At 39.6% G+C, this 20,528-nt stretch overlaps 1 protein-coding gene across 2 annotated transcripts; it reads right to left on the bottom strand.

Moving 5' to 3' along the window:
- Nucleotides 1-294: 294 nt before the first annotated feature.
- HPS3 (HPS3 biogenesis of lysosomal organelles complex 2 subunit 1) lies at nt 295-20,131 on the bottom strand. 2 transcript variants are annotated; one of them, XM_079314636.1, is made up of 17 exons: nt 19,830-20,131; nt 18,474-18,968; nt 17,034-17,220; nt 15,980-16,065; nt 14,092-14,284; nt 13,737-13,818; nt 11,802-11,956; nt 10,163-10,271; nt 9,771-9,952; nt 9,216-9,393; nt 8,351-8,581; nt 6,499-6,684; nt 5,165-5,353; nt 4,517-4,624; nt 3,992-4,198; nt 2,594-2,684; nt 295-1,423 (listed from the first exon to the last, which is right to left on the bottom strand). In XM_079314636.1, exons 1-17 carry the CDS (start codon nt 20,050-20,052, stop codon nt 1,296-1,298), a joined length of 3,030 nt encoding a protein of 1,009 aa, XP_079170762.1. In that variant the 5' UTR covers nt 20,053-20,131; the 3' UTR covers nt 295-1,295. The 2 variants fall into 2 exon arrangements, with proteins under 2 accessions (XP_079170762.1, XP_079170763.1); XM_079314637.1 differs by lacking the exon at nt 19,830-20,131 and adding an exon at nt 19,185-19,512.
- Nucleotides 20,132-20,528: the final 397 nt, after the last annotated feature.

Raw genomic sequence — 20,528 nt, 5'->3', positions numbered from 1 at the left:
GAAGCAGCAGTATTAGAGCATGGCTGATTCTAGTCAAAAATGAAAACAGTAAGAGTGATATGGTTGTGTTCCAATAACTCAACTACTCACGTTATATCTATGCCAAATGAGAAGGAAAGATGTATGGGACAGGCAGGGAAAGCAAGACACCTGTAACAATGAAATTGCTTCTCTGTAACAAGCCTAAATCACTTGGGTCTCTTTTAAAGATTACACTGAAACCAGCGTAATACCTACCAGTAAATTAGAACATTCATCTTACCTGAAGCAGGAATGCTATGTAAGTTAAACTACTTTTGATTTTTTTTTTTTTTAATGTATTTTAGCTGACATACAGATGATATCTTCTGACTGACTTCTACAGGTTTGAATAACATTGCAACTCCAGTGAAAACATTTTTATAGAGTCACCGTCAGCCAATTAGGCCTTTACATGGTTTAGATAGTGATGAGATAATGACAGCCATTGTATTTTTGGTAATTGTCAAAAACTCCAAACTACATTAATAAAAAAGTTATAAACATTGTGACAGCTTATTACGACTGAATTCCAGCTCTGAAGGAGCAGAAAGATGCTTTCTGCTCACATGACAGACAAATATCAGCACAGACACACATAAGCACCTGATATGCTTATCAAAAACAACAGAAGAAATAAGTGTTTTTGGCTGGATTTATGGCCTAATGATACTTCAAATACTGCCTACTGACTGAGCATAAGAGAAGAAAGAAAACAAAGACCAGCAAGACAACTGTAGTCTGTTATCTTCCACTTCTATTTCTCTTTGATTAATAGCCTTTCTTGTGAATTGCTAAATTAAAACATTTTCAGCGTAATACTTGCCTGGGTATGTAACTAAGATGACAGAGCAGTGGCCTGATTTTGCAAGGCAGAATTCAAGGAAATGTCTGTGTTGCAATATCAAGTCAGTTGGGCCCAATTCCTCTTGGAAGAGTAAGGGACTCACCTTTTACTCATACAGTTAGACACATGCCTGAACCTCCCTAGGCCAGTGATCCAACTAACAAAGGTTTAAAAATGACTTTCTATTTTGCTTTCAGTGAACACTGTATGTTCAGTTGTACTGCAGACTCTGTATTTCCCAGATGCTTTGGCACCAGAATTAGCTTCCAGATGCTTTGCCTCAGGAAACAGCTGTCCTTCAGTAGCTGATGTAGGATGGATGTGAAGGGAGTCCCACAGCACCTTATAAGGAATTCTACTGCTTCATTTACTTTTTTAATACAGCATATTCTTTGTAGTTGAGTGGATAGCAGATCCACAGGCCATTGTCTTAGGTCAGCAGCTTCCTCTGGCTGCAGTGAAGGAGATGTGGCAGAAAAAAGGCTGCAGTTCCATCCTCTGGTAGAAGACTGAGGAAATCCCTTAGCTCCAGTTCCATTGCAACAATAGATAAAGTTTCTGCTCAGACCAGGGGAAAAAACATTGTTTAGGTATTTTGAGTTTAGAACAAAGAAAAAACACCAAAGCATTAACAATGTAATTATTAATTAAAGTAAACAAATTATTTAAATATTGCAACTGGAATGAAATTTGAGACATAACAATTTGGGTGCAAACACCACTATGGGAAATGTAAAAAGTAAACTGAAATTATGACTTCAATCAAAACTATTCCTGTGTCTTGACTCATCAGGTCTACACATGGCACTAACACCAATGAAGTCTGATCTAGTATTTCACATTTTGTATGAAATGCAAAACAAGCCCTAGAAATGTTCTTAGTACCCTAACTGAACACTACCTGTAAAATTGGATGCTTTGCAAAAAGCTTCTCAGACCAAGCTGTGTAATGTTATTTTCTTAAGCAATTACAGCACAGTTAGTGCATGAAAATAAATCCAAGTAAAAACTGCTGGCACCAGAAACTAGAACTTCATGACAGAGTGTGGCAACCTGTGCTGTACAATGCAACCCCACAGTGCTGTTCTTCTCAGGCATTCCAATGGCATACTTTTAACAATATATATGCTTTATCTAATATTCCTAATTTGCCAAAACAATCACACTGGCCCCCTCACAATACACAGTACTATTAACTTCTTACAAACACATAGCAATAGGACTACAGAATTATTAGGGTGTAAATCTCTACTTCTAGTATTAACACTTTTTCAGTCTATGACCTAATCATCAATACATACTTATTCCTCCCCTGCTCTGTTATCAATAACAGCCTATTACCTAAGGACAAAATAGTCATTTAGCCTAGAAAAAAAACCAACTAGTTTTGTTTAGTACGTTTTTAAATGGTGTTAATTTTAATTAACAGTGTTAATTTAATTCTTAAATTAACTCCTAACCTATATACAAAAGGAGTATGATTCCAACAGTTTACCTGTTTTCCATACCAAATGAATGCCATGAGTTTTATGAGGCTACATTGCCTATGTTGCAGAATTCTGTGTTAATGGCCAGAAAGGCTGCTAAACTGCACTAGCTTTAACTGAAGAAAAAGATCCCCTTTTTTTTCAAATTATCATTATCAGTAGTCCTTAGTCCAAACAGTTATTAAGAATGTTAGCTGATGTACAAGGCCTTCTGGAGTTGAGTTACAACCAATTAATTTACCTTTGAGTGATGAAATAAGAACAGGGCAGTCATTTCCAGTAAGTCTAGTTCTCTTGCAAAGTTCAGGAAGTAGCTTGTTCCACCACAGAGCCTAACCCACAAAACCCCACAGCAAAAGTGTAAATCAACAAGGACTGCAATTAAGAGTATGAAAGACCTGCTAAAAGTACCCTGAACCAAGCTCAGATGTGTACAAATACACAGGTCAGTTATTATGAACTCCATAATTAGTTTATAGCATGCTATGAAATGCAGTGATTTTGCATATGTTGTGTTTTTTCATCTTCAGTGCAGCTTTTTTCTGCTCAAAAATCTTTATACAGTGTCCCTCACACCTCTATAGAAAGAAGTTTAGAAGACAAAAAAGTCACATAATTAGCAATACCAACACAGTCAGAGAATTTTTTTTCTCCCAAAACAGCTCCATGGAGAGTAGTGAATAGCATTGCTCTGTGTCCAGACCTGATCTGTCTCATTCCAACAACTGTAGAAGTAAATTAGGTTTTGTGTACAATTTTGCAGATAAGAATGGAGAGAAGGAAAGGGATTTCTTTCCTCCTTTAGAAGTTGGTAGCTATTTTCTTTCACTTGTGTTTAGATTCAGTACTGCAATCTCACATTCTATTCTAATGTGGAAACAATCACAGAAACTATTTTCAGTTCTGAATAAAAAGCTCAAATCTGGTTCTGAATAGAGTTCTAGTACATCCATCTGGTGGAGATTGCCTTTGCTGACTCTGGTCAGCAGAGCTGCACACAATTAATTAAGTTGCTGTGCTGGGAAATGGAAATAAATTCCTGTATTCCTGGAATACTAGAATAAAATCAGTTCCAACACTAGAACTGTATAAAGGCCCAATGGGGAAAATGGGACATAAGGACATAATCTTTCCACTAGTGTACTGGCACCATTCTGATTGCTAGGTCAGAAGATGTCACTAGAACACAGGAAGAACATATTTAAGTGCAATTTTATTTGAAGGACCATGTCCTCTTATCAGCTAGCTTATTACTAAGACTTCCCATTATAAACACTGACAAATGATTTAGAATGATTTAGTTAATGAGAAACGAGGTAGCTTTTCATTTACAGTAGGAAAAGAACATATCACTCTCTTTTCTGAGGCACTTTGCCATCTGAAAAGACTGTGCTTTAAGTTTCCTATAATGAATGGAGTAAGTGGCAAAAGAAACTGAAGGAAAAATATTCCATTACAATTACTGGGGACTGTGTTAAGGAATTAAAATGCCAAGGAAGAGGTTGAACAAAAGCTAAGCAATTAATTTTGCCTGAAAGCTAGGCTGTGTGATCCATCCAGAGGCCGTATGTACATACAGTATTTCAGTTAGGAAAAAAACCCCAAATGCTAGTGAATAACTGCACTGAAAGTAGCCCACCTGATTGCCACCCTTCAGCTCATGCTGAGCATAGAACACAAGTGCATCAGGACACCTTCTGAGAAGCTGGTCAAGGGCTTCCTCATACTTGCCCAGACGGGTATTGCAGAGAACACGGATGGTGAGGCCAACGTGGTCAGCCTCTGTCAGGGGCTCCAAAACAGGCAGAGCTGAAGCTATATTGATTGACTGACTACATAAAAGAGACTGAAGATAAAAAGTATTATTTGGATTTAAGACAAACATTGCAAAAAATGCTAACCATAACCTTAGAACAGAAGGCCTTACTTCTTGGAATAATCCTGAAATAATACTTCCTTTAATCAATATTGCTGAGAACTGAGACAGCAAGTTTAAAGTAGATGCAAATGTAAATACTGTTATCAACAGAACTCTTCAGTATGTTTTCCTTCCATCATTTCAGTCGACCTTTTATTTTGACTTTTTTATGTTGTTCATACAAACATGAACATTTGCAGAATGATCTAAGATATAAAGCAGTAAGATGCAATACCTGACTCATACCTGTAGTCTTGAGATGTCTTCATGGTAATCTTTGTCACGTGAACATCCCAGAGACATTATGGAAGATACCCATGGGACAATCAACCCAAAATGACTACAGGAGTTTATCTATACAAGACAGAATCAAGTTGCAATAAAAGAAACATTTCTATTAGTAAAAGTTCTGTATGAAACTCACCGCGAATAAAGAAAATTTTAATCTCAACTAGCATAATTTAGAATAGCACCTACCCATTCTTTTCTGGTTTGTGCAATTTAATAACAAATAAATGGGAAACTTCTATTTAGTTCTGTATTTCAGCTTTCCTGCTCATAATTATTTAGAATTCAACATTCACACAATTTTCTCTTTTAGTTAGCTTTGTAAAATTGTAAATAATCCACCTGACAAGTTCTCATTGTTTAGTTTCACCCCTTATTTCTATCCAGAGCTGAGATTCCTCTTGGAAGTATATCTGCAAATGTCCCCAAGGAGCAGGACTGGCCAAAGACAGAAATACTAATTCGTAACTGCACACACCATTTGATTTCAGTCTTGCTTTTTTTAAGAGATAAATTGTTTAGAATTAAAATATTAAGGATGGTACTTGGATAGATTCTGGAGGAACACCGCAGTCTAAAACCTCCTCTGTGTGGTTTACAACTTACTAGATCTTCTGTTGTTTTCAATGGCTTAGTGTCAGGAAGTTGGTTCCTTGATATTCTCCAAACATACTGAGAAGTAACTCTCATCAGGAGCTCCTGAAGTATACCTTCCTTAGAGGACACTACAAGAAGAGCTTCCCAGAAATCCATCAGGAGCTGAGGAACAGTGTTTTCACTGCTATTACACAACATCTAAGAACAAAAATGGCAGAAGACAGCAAGTAGGCTATGGTGCTTATTGTAGCAAAAGTTTGAAAAGACAGGAGGAACAGTTTTTCACTTTTACTAGAAGCAGAACTTTGATTCCTTTTTTGTCCTGTGATTCTATGTATTACACCTGCTATGAAAAGTAGAAGTCCATTAAATTATTTTAAGGCAATCAATTCTGACCAACAGATTTGATTTCTTATTCAAGATTTCCTCCACTGCCAGAAATGTCAGTACAACTGTCAGGAATTATTTACAGACTGCCAATGAGGAGGATTTTTACATATGCCAATAGACACCTACTTGTCTTCAAAAGAAGTCTCTAATGATACATTATAAGATCAGCTGTGTAGCTCAGCTGGGTATCAGGGCAGGACCCACAAGGAAGATGTTTTAAGATTTGCTGTACCAGCAAAAACGATTTTTACTTGGTTTCCAAATGGTTTTGACAAACAACTCTTGCTTTAATTGGAACTTCATGACTTGCTCTTTTTGACACAGTTCTTTCACAGTAACAGATACAGTAAAGACTGCAACACACACACATTTTAACCCATTGTAGATAAAAGCAGAAAAGGTTTGTCTATTCCCAGTTGAAAAAAAGAAAACCTTCAGGGACACTAGAAACACTATTAGTATTTCTTCCTATAAATTGCAGACACCCTTTTCTTGCACCTATTTATACAGATCATCAGAACATTATATACCTTCATATTTGAGCCTGATTCTCTAGAAGTATGTTTTCATTCTAAAGAATTCTTTAAAAGAGGCTTATGGAATTAACTTATCTAGATTCTGTTACATTTCAGCAGCCTTAGGAAACTCAATCACTAGGAAGCCACTGAAAGCACTGTGAGATCAGGGTATTTTCCATCCAAATGATAGGGTAAAAACAAAGAACTTCATGGATTTTTTTTTTTTTTTTTTTGCTTTACTTAACCAGTATTTCATTCAGAAGGTCCAGTTTCTGACTCTGTAACCATCTATCATGACTAGATTTTCTCCAACCCTCATCTTGCTCTGTCTGAAGAAATGCTGAAACGTGAGTGAAGGAGCAACTGAGGCTGCTTTTCTTTCCCAGAACAATTCACTATGAAAAAATAGATGCAAAAATATGATCACAGGCCAACCTTGAAGAAGGCATCTGCTTCTTCTAGTTCAATTTTACTGTTCTCATGTAAAGCCACAGTGGCAGCCACCAGTAAACCAGGCTGCATCTCCTTCAGGTGAACAGCAAACTCCGTTGGCGCAACAATTCCTTCCCTGCGCTGCTGCAAGAGTCGTGGCTGCCCAATGAAGCCACAAGCCAGTGCTGTCTACAAACATAATTAGACATAAATCAGGTGGAGAATTCAATATATAGATTATTCTACTCAGTAAACTCAGTATGTTCTCAGGCAATAAAATTTAGATTGAAGTAGTCAGGGAAGAAATAAATCCATTCTGCAGGTCATAGAGTAGCCCTCCAGAGACAGGGATTCAAACCACATTCTGGAGCCCTGAAAAACAGGCCTTGTGCCTAAACACTGAAAATAATATGCTATTGAAAGATGGAGTAATAAAATGGATTGCATAAAGAAATCCAAGATATTTGATATATGGTGGTTTGAAAAATCACAGGCTGACTTTTCAAGAGGCTGCTTTGCCAAATTTGCTAGTAGACTACTTTCCTAAAGTGTGGGTTTTATTTTGAAAATACCCCTGAAACAATGATCAAAATGTGTTACACTTGGTGCAACAAGAAGCTATTTTGAGTCATGTGAGTACTTTTGAAGGTGACTAAAACAACATATTATTTCCATTTTAAAGACAGTGGAAAAAATAATGCCTAAATAAATTAAATTAATTCCACAAGAAATATAAGGCACACCTAAGAAAAAAATTCAGATTAGCTTTCTGAAAGTGGCCTTTTTTCCTACTTTGAAATAAAATGCTTTTTTAAAGGTGAAGTGCAATAGAAGATATTTAATAGATCTGATTAAAAAGGAAGAAAATCCAACCAAAACCACTGAAGCCTAAACCACCTTTTTCACAAAATAACATCCATGCAGTGTATGTTTGCTCATAATACAGTACTTTCACTTGATCATGCTGCAAAAGCAGGTGGTGCTGAATATAACTTTTGAAACAGCTCCCTACAGTTCCCACCTTGCAATCCACAAAGAGCTTACTTTAAAAACTCTGCAGGACTTCTTCCTCCAAAGCATGGTATTTTATTTTGAAACAGGTGTCCATTTCTTTTAAAAGTGTTTAGACTCCCAATATCCCACTATAAGAAGAAGTCTCTGTGTCGAACTATCACCTTGGAATATTCCACAGTCTTGAACAAACTCAACAAGAAGTAATTTACAGACTGGTCTCACACGTGAACATCTATGGCAGAGAGAGCTCCACTAATATTTTTGCCCTCAGGTAGGAGGAATTCTTACTTGAATAGCTCTGAAGTAAGTTCTGATCTGGTCTTAATAAGAGTTATGTGCTTTGATTCCACAGAAGGCGTGAAATTGTATACAGAAACTTCAGTTTGTGACCACAATGGAAAAATATTCACTTCAAGATCAATTTTATAATGGCTGTTTGCATACAGATGGTGTTTTGATGGGCACATCACACATTTCAGATGAAGAGATGCAGAAATGCTACTATACAATCCTCCCATGTGGCTGAAGAGCACTGGCAGAGTTGGTTACATCCCAGTAAAACAGCATCTAATTGATCAAGAATTAAGAGCTTTAAAACTCTCTGATTTTGCATGTCTTTGCCAAGACAAGCCTACCCTACCTGCAGGGCAAACTGCACAGTCCCAGTGTATGTCAGTCCTCCCTTCCACTGTTGCTGTAGACATTCAGTGGAGCCTACACAGCATATCAAGGGGAAGAGGAGTGATCGGAAGTTTCTTTCACTGTAAAATGCAACTGCAAGTCAAACTATTGACTTGGACTTTGTAAAGCATGAATAGCTCATGCTCTTGGCATACTTTACCTCCTTATAGGAGTCCATTTCATGTTCATACATTGTCAGGTCTCCCATTTTCAGAGCCAAGAAAGCCTTAGTAAGTGTCAGGACTACTGATGGCATCATCTTTTCTACTTTCTGAAGATACTCCACAGCTGTCAAAGGACATACGTTTCTCATGCTGGGACTACAAAGGATATGAGGCAGCTGCGCAGGGTCTGTGTGATAGAATATCTGGAGAACTTTATTTCCTGATTCCTGTTGAAATAAAAGGCATTTGACATATTAGACCTTTTCAGATATACATTCTTCTATGGCATATGAAAGTAGTGCAGTTCTGTTGTTTTGTTGTTTGTGCTTGGTTTGTTTGTATTTTTTTAAAACAGACAAGTTCAACTTAGCTATCAAATCACTGCGTCTTTCCTGCCTCCCTCCTCCTTACTGGTAAAAGTAAAGGATTTCTACCTTGTAGTGATTCAACCCATATTCTCGCATGCTAGAAGAACCTCTACTACCAAAATGAATTGTTTTTAACAATCTCTACAATTTAGCAATGATCAAAGAAACAGTTTGTTTAGCTACAGAAATGAGAGACAACATAAATTTGAGGCAGGGCTTTCCTAAAACAGAAGTGTCTCTGTGCAAGTGGCAACCAGATCATAGCAGCACACATCATGAAACCTATAAGATGTTGCTTGAACACTGTCCAAAGCATCACAGGTGCTGCTTGCTATTCAACAAAAATGGGAAAATACAAACAATGTGAAAAAGAATAGGTGTAAAACTAAAAAAGCAGCTCAACATTTTCAAAGGGAAAGTGGCTAATATTTGATACAAGATTCTTAAAACCAGAACTAAATAGCAGATTACAAAGAAACCAATTTATTTCTACCTTACTTAATTCTTCATTTGAGTCTTCATTAAGAGAATGAGTTAAGTAAAATATAAATCCTCTTTCGTATGTCTGTATTTCATCAACTTCTGAAACTAGTCTCTTTAAAACTTCAGTCATGGATAAACCAGACATTCTGTAGTATGGCAAAGCAAGGTGGTAATCCTTTGTGTCAAACCTGAAGGAAATAAAGAGGAAGGAAAAAAATAACAGAACAACTAAGGATAATGCTTTTGCCATCACTCTTTGTAAGAACTAAAACTAAATCAATCAAAGTAGCAGGCACATCAGTTATCTGCATATATTGCTCACATTCAACATAATTCTGTTGAATTCAACATAATTCTGAATAACTGAATGACAATAAAGACAACCAGACATTCAAGAGAGGACTAGATTAAGCTGGTTTTGTAAACCAGAAAAGTTTTTATTATATATGCAGTACTAATATAAAATAGCAAAGCATTACTAATATAAAATAACAGAGCATTATGGATTTTCATTTTAAGGTTACACAACTGGAAACACAGCTCAGCTATGACATCTAAAACATACCTGCTGTAGCAGTCTCCTAAGAAGGCACAACTTTCTCTGAATGCTCTCAGAAGATCTTCCTTCTCATCTGATTTAAGGAAATAAGGGTCCATTATAGCTGCTCTGACCAGTAAGTGAGCCTCACTTAGAAGGTGGATGCAGCTCTCAGTTTTAACATTTTCGTATGTTCTACTATAATCTACCTAGAACAGACACAGGATATACTTAGGCTGCTGACAAAAATTAAGAATATACAGGAATAATTCTAATGAGGACAGCAGCCATTTGAAACAGGATTATGGGCTCCTCACAAGAAATACATTATACTAGATTCAGGAATTACATGCATCAGAGATTAATTAACAGTTCTTATTTTTAGTTAGCAAACAACAAAAGCGGGAGTTGGGCAGTACCATTTCTCTGTAAAGCTGAATTGTTGAAACAGTGTTTATAATATATAAATTCCAACCAGGCTCTGACTCCGAATTTGCCCTGGATTTGATGCTGTCAGCCTTTCTGGAACTAGAGAAAAGAGTTGAATTGTCAGTGTTGAAATAAACACTATGCAACCAAAAAAAAACCTCACTCATTTTGTAATTCAAATGCATAAATACGTAATTCAAATGCATAAATAGGTATGTTTGCAGCCCCAGTAAGTGCTGGAGAGTTAAGCTGTGAATCTAAGTCATAATGGCTAATAACAGAGCAAGGATAGGCATGTCCATACATAAGAGTCACCATCAGAACCGTCCACTACATCTCCTGTGCTTAACACCAGGGAGTATCAGGAATCAAAGAATCCTCAAATGGCTTGGCTTGGACCTTAAAGATCATCTAGTTCTAATCCCCCTGTCACAGGCATGGGATGGCACCCACTGAACAGGCCAGACTGCCCAGGGCCTTATCCAACCAGACACTGCACAGCTAAGTGATTTAAATTAGCTGTCTAATCTCCTGTAAGGACTTAGTGCATGTTTGCCCCTGCAGCTCTATCAAAGTGTTTGCCATGACATGGCATAAAGAGCTATCAGAATGCTTTTATTCTAAAACGTTGTCTCGGTCTATAAAGCCCTGAGGGTTAAAAACACTGTAGGAAAACACACACTTTTTGTTCTGGTTTTTTATTTTATTTTAACTGTACAGATGTAAAGATTTTTACATCTTTGTTTTCAAATTATGATGCTACGTAGCTTAGTATTTGTTCAACTTGTGTCCTTTACAGAAGGTAAAGGTCTATCTTCTTCAGATCCCAATTAGGATATTTGAAACAACACAACTAGCAGAAATGGGCTTTATACAAGAAAACTACAGTATTTTGAATAGCCATTTTTCCTGACTGGCTTCTCCTTATCTTCTTCTGAATAATTTCTGCTCTAGACTTTAAGAAATGCTGGCTCAAATAACTCCTCAATCAACTGAAACTGTCTCCCACTCTTGTTAATTAACTCAAACTGACTTTAATAAATGTGGTTTCTGAATAGCTGTTTAGAATAGCTGCTTAGCTGCTTTATGAAAAGCCCCCCAAAATGGAAAGGGAATAGCAGTTTCTATAGAAACTTGTAAAAAGTCACATATGCCTCTGGCTACACACATGCTACAACAGCAACTTGGGGCAAAGTCTGATCCAACTTTTGTCATGGATAACTACAGTGATGTTCTCAACTTTCTGAGAAAGTACCATCAGCCAAAGATAAGACAGTTAATTTTGTGCTGTAACACATTTTGTAACCTGTAGCTTTGGCACCACATATTTTTGGTTACGATACATTTTTTTCTTAAGATTTTTTTTAATTCTCAAGATAAATTCTTAGTGATGTTATTTTAACATTTTGTTGATTTCAAGCATTTGTGACTTTATGCTCACTTCTTCTGTCAGTAAATACAATTCAATTTAAAGAAAAAGCCTTACTACTCTTCTCAATCACTAAGAAGGCAATTATTTCTAAAAGAGTTTTTCAACAGAGGAGTCACTCTTAAATTGCAATATCCACAGGTTCAGCATTGTATGCAGAGCTGGTATGTACCATCTCCTTAAAAGACACAAATCCTTACAGCATCCTTCTTGTAGGCTTTCTTCTTTCAGTAATATCTTCAGTGTCTGCTTTAGTCAAAAGAATTATATGGTTTTTGAAATGACAGATAGCTCTCGGTCCTATAAAAAGCTGCATTCTTAATGTACAGACATCCAGTGTGACAGGTGGACAAGCCTACAAAGGAAAGTGACTATTTTGTAATTTCACTTGGTAATGTATGTTAAGTATTTAAATAAGTCAGGAAAAAAAGCAACCTTTGTACAATAAAAACATCCACTGTCTTTCCTGAGTGCTTCATTTAAGCAGGAATAAAAATACTCATAAATGCCTAACAAGAATAAGTTAAGAATGAGTGGGAAAAAATTGTTTCACTCTTCAAAGCAACTGCACAGTTTCAGCTGTGTTTCTCAAAATAATTGAACTTGGGGTAGATGCCTAATGCAGAAAAATTTATCTTGAATAGTTTGAATTTGGCCAAGTTTTAAAAGACTGCCTGGTTATAAAAGTCTTTACCTCAGTTGCTTGTAAAAAGTAATTACAGACAACCTATTGTTACCTTACAAAGACAGTATTATTTCCCAGATTATCTCTAAATGTACTTTTCATGTAAAACATATGCTATCATCTATAGTGGACAAAAAATTGAAAAATGCAGCTTCATTTGCACAGAAAAATTCTAAATTTACATCTTTAAAACCATGAAGTACTACACCTAGAAATTAACATACACAGTGAAACAAGATAACACAGCATTATATGTGTAACCTGCCTTTTGAGGACACCTCAACATTTCTTGTAAGAGTTGGAGATCTACGTGATCTAGACTGCCCTGGGCTACAGAGACCCAGAATGAGACAGCTCTAAAACTGGTTTAAAAAAACAGCAGGAAAAATACTAATAGCAAATAATGAAAATAACCACCATAACACTTCAAACTCCACACTGGGGCAGGGACAGCAACGAGGGAACTGGCCCATGAAGGACTCACACCAGCACAGGGATGTCCCCGAGGGACTGTAGCCCATGGAGGGATCCATGCCAGAATGGGTGGGCACACTGTGGATGGCAAGCTGCAGCACAGAAATCTGCCTAGGACTGCAGCCTTCACACCTCTCCAAAACTCCTACAGACACAGGAGGCAACCTGTTGACTGACTGGAGGAACTGTGATGGATTTCAATGTAACCCACAGTGAAAACGCAGGAAACTGAGACTGAAGAATGGACAGGTGAGATTGTGTCATGTGCTGGTATCAGCTATCCAGAGCAGAGAATACATGTTTGGCTCTTGAAAATTTTACAAAACTTCTACTGTCCTATGACTTCTTTATGTCTGCTGCCTACATGCTCAGAAGAAATCCTTAAATGCTATCTTAAAATACCTATCCGTCTAACTTTCCTGCTACTTCTACTAATGTGTATCACAGTCGTTACATTCAACAGATTTTTACTGATAAGCAATTTAAATAAGGGGAAAAGTTTAGACCTCCAAGGATCAAAATCCCTCCTCCTAAAAAAACACACCCTAACTATCTGGTAGCAGACTTGTTCGATTGTCTACGTGCCTCTTAGAGAAACTGGTTTTTCAAGGACACCTAAGAGAGAGAAACATACAATAAAAGAAAACTCTGCACCCTTTGTTCAGTTTTATCGAGAAATGCATGGAATTTAGTTTAAAAAATAAGTAATTTTATAGTTTTTCGTGTTTTTGAAAATATTCTACTAAAGGTCCAGAATTTTACTTGGCAATAATAATTGTTTCATTGGGATATCTGTAGACCACCAAAATACAACATGCCATTTAGTCTGGATGTTATTTTATTGGTTCGGCCACCAGAAACTAACAGGATTTCAATTCATAAGTCAACTAAGTGCCATAGCACTCCCACATTTTAGCAGTGAGGCAATGAGAAGTGTCCCTTCACTGTATGATACGTGGTATGATATAGGAAATACCTTCACCGTTGTGTCCATATATGGATCCTCACCACGAGCTGCTGCTGCACTGCATCGCACTGTGAAGCACTGCAGGTTCTGACTAGAGGAAAAGAAGAAAACACAACCATGAAGGAAAGAAATTAAGATTTGCAAAAATCAAGTAGCTAAGACTAAAGTGAATCAGCGCTTTTACCTTTGAAGAAATGGGCTTAAAAGCCCAAGCAGGAGTGGTATGCTGAACTAGCACGTGAGCCTGCCCAGAGATTTCCAGGAGGCTATGAAGGATGTATCAGAGGGTAAAAAAAAAAACTTTGCAAGGACAGCAGCATAGAGAAGCATAGTAATATTATCAGCAAAACCATAAACATAGTACCTTGTAATGACGTGCAGGAACTGTGAAGTGAGGACTGCCTGCTCTGACTTCTCTGAATATTGGTAAGTAGAAATTAGTTCTACTAACTTCCCAATAGAATAGAGATACCCGACATGAGGTAAAGAGAAAAAGCAGAAGAGACTCAGAAGTTTCCTCTTGTCCTCTGTTTCCTCATAGGCTGCTGCAGAAATTCCTAGATGCAACAATGAGAAATGCATTTTATGTACTTCATAAATAAAAATCTGGCAATTCCTTTCCAAGCCTGATGACTAAAAGATACAGTCATACCTGCCCAAGTTGCAGACTAGTTTTCTTAGTAGCTAGTAAAAAGAAGTTTTATATGAAGCTCAGTGCACATGTCAGAAAAGTGAATAACGTTATCTCATTTGGAGGCATTTTCACAAAAATATGGATGTAGAAATCATGTGAAGATGTGAAGAAATTCTACAGATGTAACAGTATTAGAGAGTCCTAAATTCACACAACTAAACATCCACGGACTGATGTCCAAGTCTCATCTTAGATAATTACTTTTAAGCTGGAATGAATGGCCATCCAGAGCAGCAGCTCACAAAAAACAGGTCACTTCTTAAGTGAAGGAAAGGCTGGAAATGGCAGAATTTATTAGGATGCCACTTTAGGAGGTAACAGCTGTGTTCATATTCTACAGATCCTGTAAATCACACAAGAGCATAAGACAGCCGGAGTTAAATGGCAAGTAGCTCATTCTTTTCAGTCAGCAGCAAGTTAAATGAGGCACTGCTATTTAGCAGACAGCAAACCATCTCAAACTGAGTGAACAGTCAGTAAAAGTCAATGGCCAAGCATATCCTGGGATGCATCAGGCACAGCATTGCTGAGGGGGCAGGGATGGGATTGTCCTGCTCTGGTCTGCACTGGGGCAGCATTATCTTGAGTCCTGGGGGCAGTCTGGGGCACCACAATAAAAGGATATAAACCTATTAGAAAAGAGACGAAGGGAGGGCTACAGAGACGTGAAGAGTCTGGAGGGGAGGCCATCGGAGGAGTGACTGAGAGGTCTTGGTTTGTTCAGCTAGAGGAGACTGAGGAGAGATCTAAGAGCATTCTACATGCAGTTCCTGAGGGAATGACACAAACCTGTGTTGGGGAGGTTTAGGTTGGGTATTAGGAAAAGGTTCTTCCCCCAGAGGGTGGTCAGGCACTGGAACATGCTCCCCAGGGCAGAGGTCATGGCCCAAGTCTGTCAGAGCTCAAGGAGCATTTGGAAAATGTTCTCAGGCATTTAGTGGGATTCTTGGGGTTCTCCTCTGCAGGGGCAGGAGTTGGATTCAATGGTCCTTGTGCATCCCTTCCAACTCAAGACATTCTGTGATTCTATGAAATCTGATTGATAACACACAGTATTAAATTCTTCAGGTCTTGTGGAGCTTGAACTACTGAACCCCTAAAATCCGCATTCATCCCTTCCAGTTTTAATTAAGGCCCTTAAGAAAGGTAACCAGTATCCTAGTGATTATTAAAGCTTACTACTCTAATTTCCTTGGCTGGCTGAGTGGCAGTCTAGTATCTTGTAACACTAAGGAGAATTTTATTACTGCAATGTAAAGGGTGACTGTTTTGCAACACAAAATTTATCGATAAAGAACTGGTAAAAGCTGATTTAGTCACACTTTTGGTGTGTTGAATTGGTACTTTAGTTCAAGGTTTATGTAGAACTCGGAGAAATTAAAAGACTATTTTGTTAACAGAAGCTCAGTTTAAATCAATGAAAAGGGAAGAAATATCTCAATTTAACAACAAATCAAACAGAAATCACACAGAGTACAAAACAGGATACAGAAAGAAGCTCTTTCCTTTCACAAATCTCCTGTGACACAGTCCATTGTGCATTCATACATATCCATACCTGTCTGGTATACAGGAAGCAGTTGAACAGAGTGCAACTTTGCCTCTTCGCAAAACCCAAAAGGCGACTGGTCAGGTGCAAAACGTCTAGGAAAGAAGTCCGAAACAATGTGGGACTGCAGTGAGAAATTATGACGATATACCTTGGATAAGTAAACAGCACTGGCTACACAGCTCATGTTTTAACACTCAACAAGAATGCAGGCTCCTACTAGCAATGCCATTAGCACAGCAATGCCAAGAAGCACATGGTGCAGCTAGATAGAACTCTTCTGAGTTCCTGCAATCTAAATACTCTCTCTTTGCTTGTCTGCAAGATGCATGTCAAAATTTGTCATCACTAAAGAAATCCCACAATTGATTTTGACCTCAATTTAAGGGTTTTTTTTTCCCTCTTTCTTTTTCTACATGGAACATCATGCAATTTCTAATACTATTTTTTTTCCTAATATGTGTCATCCTTTACCCTGCTTTGCTTTGGAATTCACTGTTGGACCCAGACATCAATTCTTCCTCAGCTTTTAATAGAAATTTTGATGAAAAGGAAGATTAAATCAGCTTCTGGAGAAGGGGACCTGGAGAGGCAGGTGCTGAACTTTCATCCCTGGGATCCTGGGACAAGACACAGGGGAAAGGCTCAAAGCTGTGCCAGGGGAGGTTCAGACTTGACATGAGGAAGCATTTTCTTACCAAAAATGATGAAACACTGAACAGGCTTCCTAGAGAAGTGGTTGATGCCTAGACCTCTCACTGTTAAAGTAGTGTTTGGCTTGTGCCCTTAATAATACACTTTAACAGTGGCTCACCCCTGAAGTGGTTAGGCAGCTGCACTAGATGATTGCTGCAGATCCCTTCCAACTGAAATATTCCAATGTACTAAAAAATAGGGTTTCTTTGGTATCCCATAATTTCCTCAGTTCAGAAGAACACCAAACCTTATAAAAACCCCAGAAGTCAAAATACCAGGAGTTTCCTTTCAAAAAGGCAAAACATACAACTCAGTTTGGTTTTTTGTAGTAAATTAAGCCATAAAAGGGAAAATACATCTATAATACCTGAAAAGCAGATACTGTACTTGGAAATGCTTTGTGTCTTCTGTAGGCAACTCTGTGGATTCCAGTGTGACGGGTATCTCACATAGCTTACTTTCTTCCCCAAGCAGTTCCACTGGCTTCTGACATATGATGAACTCATCTAATTCAAGCTCTAAAGGATGTGTTGAAGGACTTTCATCTTTCACATCTAAGCAATGAAAAGGTTATCTTAATTGTTCAACCCATTCCCTGCAGCAGCAAGAAAATGGTATGACAGTATCACTTAAATTCTCCAATTACAGCTACCCTGCTAGCATTGGCTTCCTCAAACTACAAGATTTTTTGAAAACAGCCATACTAGAAGGTGGGAACAATTCCTACTTAAGCCTCCATAGTCTGAATACTTAAGAGTCCAGATTTCTGGAAAAAAAAAAACCAAAAACCAAACAGGTAAACTGTTCATTAGAAAGTGAGTCAAAGGCAATCAATGTCGCAAATGGCTGGTCATCAAAAAATGTTGACTTTTGGCTGAAGAGATTTTGAGAAGGCAAAGGCAGCTATCATAGGAAATTGTGTTATCTTTTAAGTCCTGGAAAGCAAATCCTAATAACACTGAGAAAGTAACTGCATTTTTTCTATGTAGTTTTCAGTAATAAAAACCACTAGGAGCAGGATGCCTTTATCTGAGAAAAAACCCATAATCATTCAGTGAAGAACACTGCATTTATACTGTCCCTATGTGAAGTCTTATTTACCTTCAAATTTTTTCAAGATACAGTTTCCATTTCTAAAGGACCAGCCTTTTACATTTCATAAATTGTAAAGAAAGAACCTTCCTAAGGTTTGTTGGTGTTCATCTGGTACATAAACATTTGGAAAAGTGGGAATTGATAACTGATTACATATGGATTGATATCCTGTAATACACAGGAATGAAACATCCTGATTACATCTATTTCTGGGATTTCTAGAATTCTAAGGCAAATCTTCAAATAAGATAAAGGACCGAAAAAGGGGAATTTGCTTGATTATGGCAGGTTCTGAGCCTAACAGTTACAAAAGTACACATGCATCACAACAGAAACATACTTAAGTGTCTAAGCCAGTTACTTAGGCAGTGACACTGATAGAATAATTTTTCTGAACACAGCACATTGAACTACTACTACCCCTTTAACTTCATCCCCCTAAACAGGGACCTAATTCTGTGTCTGCAGAGGCTGTACTATCCTCAAAGTGTGCAGCATGATGGCATATTTGTTTGAAATGTTACCTCCAGCTGCAGGTTGGTACAACTTTTCATGCTCTAGAACATTCAGCTGATAGTCATTGACAGGACAATCTGGAAATATTTTCTGAAGGTCAAAGATCTTGTTCGAGACTATCTTCAGAACAAGGGGAATAAATTAGCGGATTCTTGGAGATAAAAAAAATAAAAATTTAAATTACTTCAGCACCTACCTCCATCCACAGACTTTTCTGGTGCACTGACTCTCTGAGCACGTTGCTGTGTCCCGTCTGTACTTTGCTGGACCAGTTCCAGTTTCAGGATTAGAACATCCAGCTCTGTTGTTATGGCTATATGCCTGGCACAAAATGCAACTTCAGCAGGAATGAGGTTATCAATATGCAAAATTAAAGAGCGTTCAAAGTCTAACACAGTCAAATTCTGATTTATGACCCGGTGTTTCAAACAGAACATGACTAGTTTATTCTTGCAGCCTACAAGAAGATCTCCATTCACAGAACAACATGAAATGCACAGTGGAGGATCTGAAAGTGGCATTTCAACAACTGACATCTGATCTTTTAAGGTTTCACTGTATGACTCTTCCATCTTGTGACCAACCATACGAACACACACGCGAGAACTCCCTGCAGACATGCATCTCCAGTTCATGTACGCTCTTAGGAAAGTTGTTCTGCTTTTTTCTTCAATTGTCACCAGATAGTCTCCTTGAAAGAAAGCAGTCATACTGATACATCATTTAAAAATAGATGACAGTTTCTGAGCTCTTTACCTGCTGTAGCGTGCTACAAAGAACATCTTCAAGTCTCAACTCTTACAAAAAAAAAAATCCAAAACCAGTATTCACCAATTTTTCTCTAAAAGCGCAAGTTTCTTTGCTGGGTAGCACACATTTCATATCACTAAAAGCAACAAGGACTTACAGATGTAGCTTTAGAGTAACTCCTATGTGAATCCTCCCTACAAGTTGTGATTGCACACAAGGTTCCTCCCACCCTCTGCCTTCTCATATCCATTAATGAAGGAAATGTTTTGTTCTCTACAGACCATGGAAGGCAATAGACCAATAGACTCATGAAGAGCTGGGGAATGGGCTGGAACCACCACCCACTCCGTGTTCTGAAAACAAAAAAACAAAACAAAACAACAACAAAAATTAAAAACAACCAAAACCAAAAGCAGGGTCGGGAGCACAGACCGCAACCGAGGTGGAGGCAGACGACGAAGAGAGCTGCGGCTCCCACCCTCCCCCGGCAGGCCCGAGCGCTGCCAGAGCTGCGACCGGCCCGCGCTGCCCCGCTCGGCCCGCCCGCTCCAGCAGGCGCGCCCCAGCTCCGGCTCGGAAGGAGCCCGAGCGGCAGGCGGGTGGGAGGGCCAGGTCCTTGTCCGCTTGTGCCGAGGGGGAGCCCAAGCGGCTTTGTTCGCCGTGCGCCTCCCGCGGCCGCCCGGCACGGCCGGGCCTCCATCCGCGGCCGGCGGAGCCCCGGGCCCGCTCCGCGCACCCGAGCGTGACGCGGCCTGGCCTCCCCAGCAGAGCACTCACGGACGCAGCGATCGCCAGGACTGACCTGCCGAGCTGTGCGCCATGCGCAGCACCGGACCCAGCGTAGCGAAAGAGCCCAGGGCCTCGCAGCGGCCCTGCTCGCGCACAGCGAACACCTCCACCCTGCAGCTGGCCGCCGCGCTGGCCACGAACAGCACGTCTTGGCCGCAGCAGAAATGCGCCGGTTCTTGCTTGCAAGGCACCACTCGCTGCGATCCGAAGGGGTGCAGATTGTAAAGCTGCACCATGGTCCCGAAATTCCGCTGCAGCAGCGGAGACAGCACCCGCAGCTTCTCGGGGCGGCGCCCGGCGCTTACGCGCTAGGCAGAGCTGCCTCCGCGCGGCGCTGGGGGCCGGGGGCGGGCTCGGCCGGCGGAGCGCGCCTTTTCCCGGCCGGCAGAGTGCTGCTTCCCCCGGCCGGCAGAGCGCGGCTTTTCCGGGCCGGCAGAGCGCGGCTTTTCCTGCCCGGCAGAGTGCTGCTTCCCCCGGCCGGCAGAGCGCGGCTTTTCCCGGCCGGCAGAGCGCGACTTTCCCCGGCCGGCAGAGTGCTGCTTTCCCCGGCCGGCAGAGCGCGGCTGCCCCGACACCGCACCGCACCGTCGTACGAGGTTCCGCGTGGCCTTGGCGTGGTTCCGTTGCTGGGCGAGCATCCCCGGGAATCCTCCGTCATGGCAAAACAACGCCGTACACTGGCGGAGATCTCGAGTGGGACGAGGAAGTGATC

The sequence above is a fragment of the Erithacus rubecula genome (genome assembly GCF_903797595.1).
Source record: "Erithacus rubecula genome assembly, chromosome: 11".
NCBI classification, from domain to species: Eukaryota; Metazoa; Chordata; class Aves; order Passeriformes; family Muscicapidae; genus Erithacus; species Erithacus rubecula.
Note: the sequence above shows the minus strand (reverse complement) of the source record. Positions and strands in the feature narration are given on the sequence as shown.

Bases quoted from the DNA above. Each gene is read 5' to 3' on its own strand.
- HPS3 (XM_079314636.1), bottom strand. From the start codon at position 20,052: ATGGTGCAGCTTTACAATCTGCACCCCTTCGGATCGCAGCGAGTGGTG. The intron at 11,957-13,736 runs GTATTTCCTATA...TTTCCTTTGTAG, and splicing joins ATATGGACACAACGGTGAAG to GCTTGTCCACCTGTCACACT. The intron at 2,685-3,991 runs GTGGGCTACTTT...TTTGTGGGTTAG, and splicing joins AGCTGAAGGGTGGCAATCAG to GCTCTGTGGTGGAACAAGCT.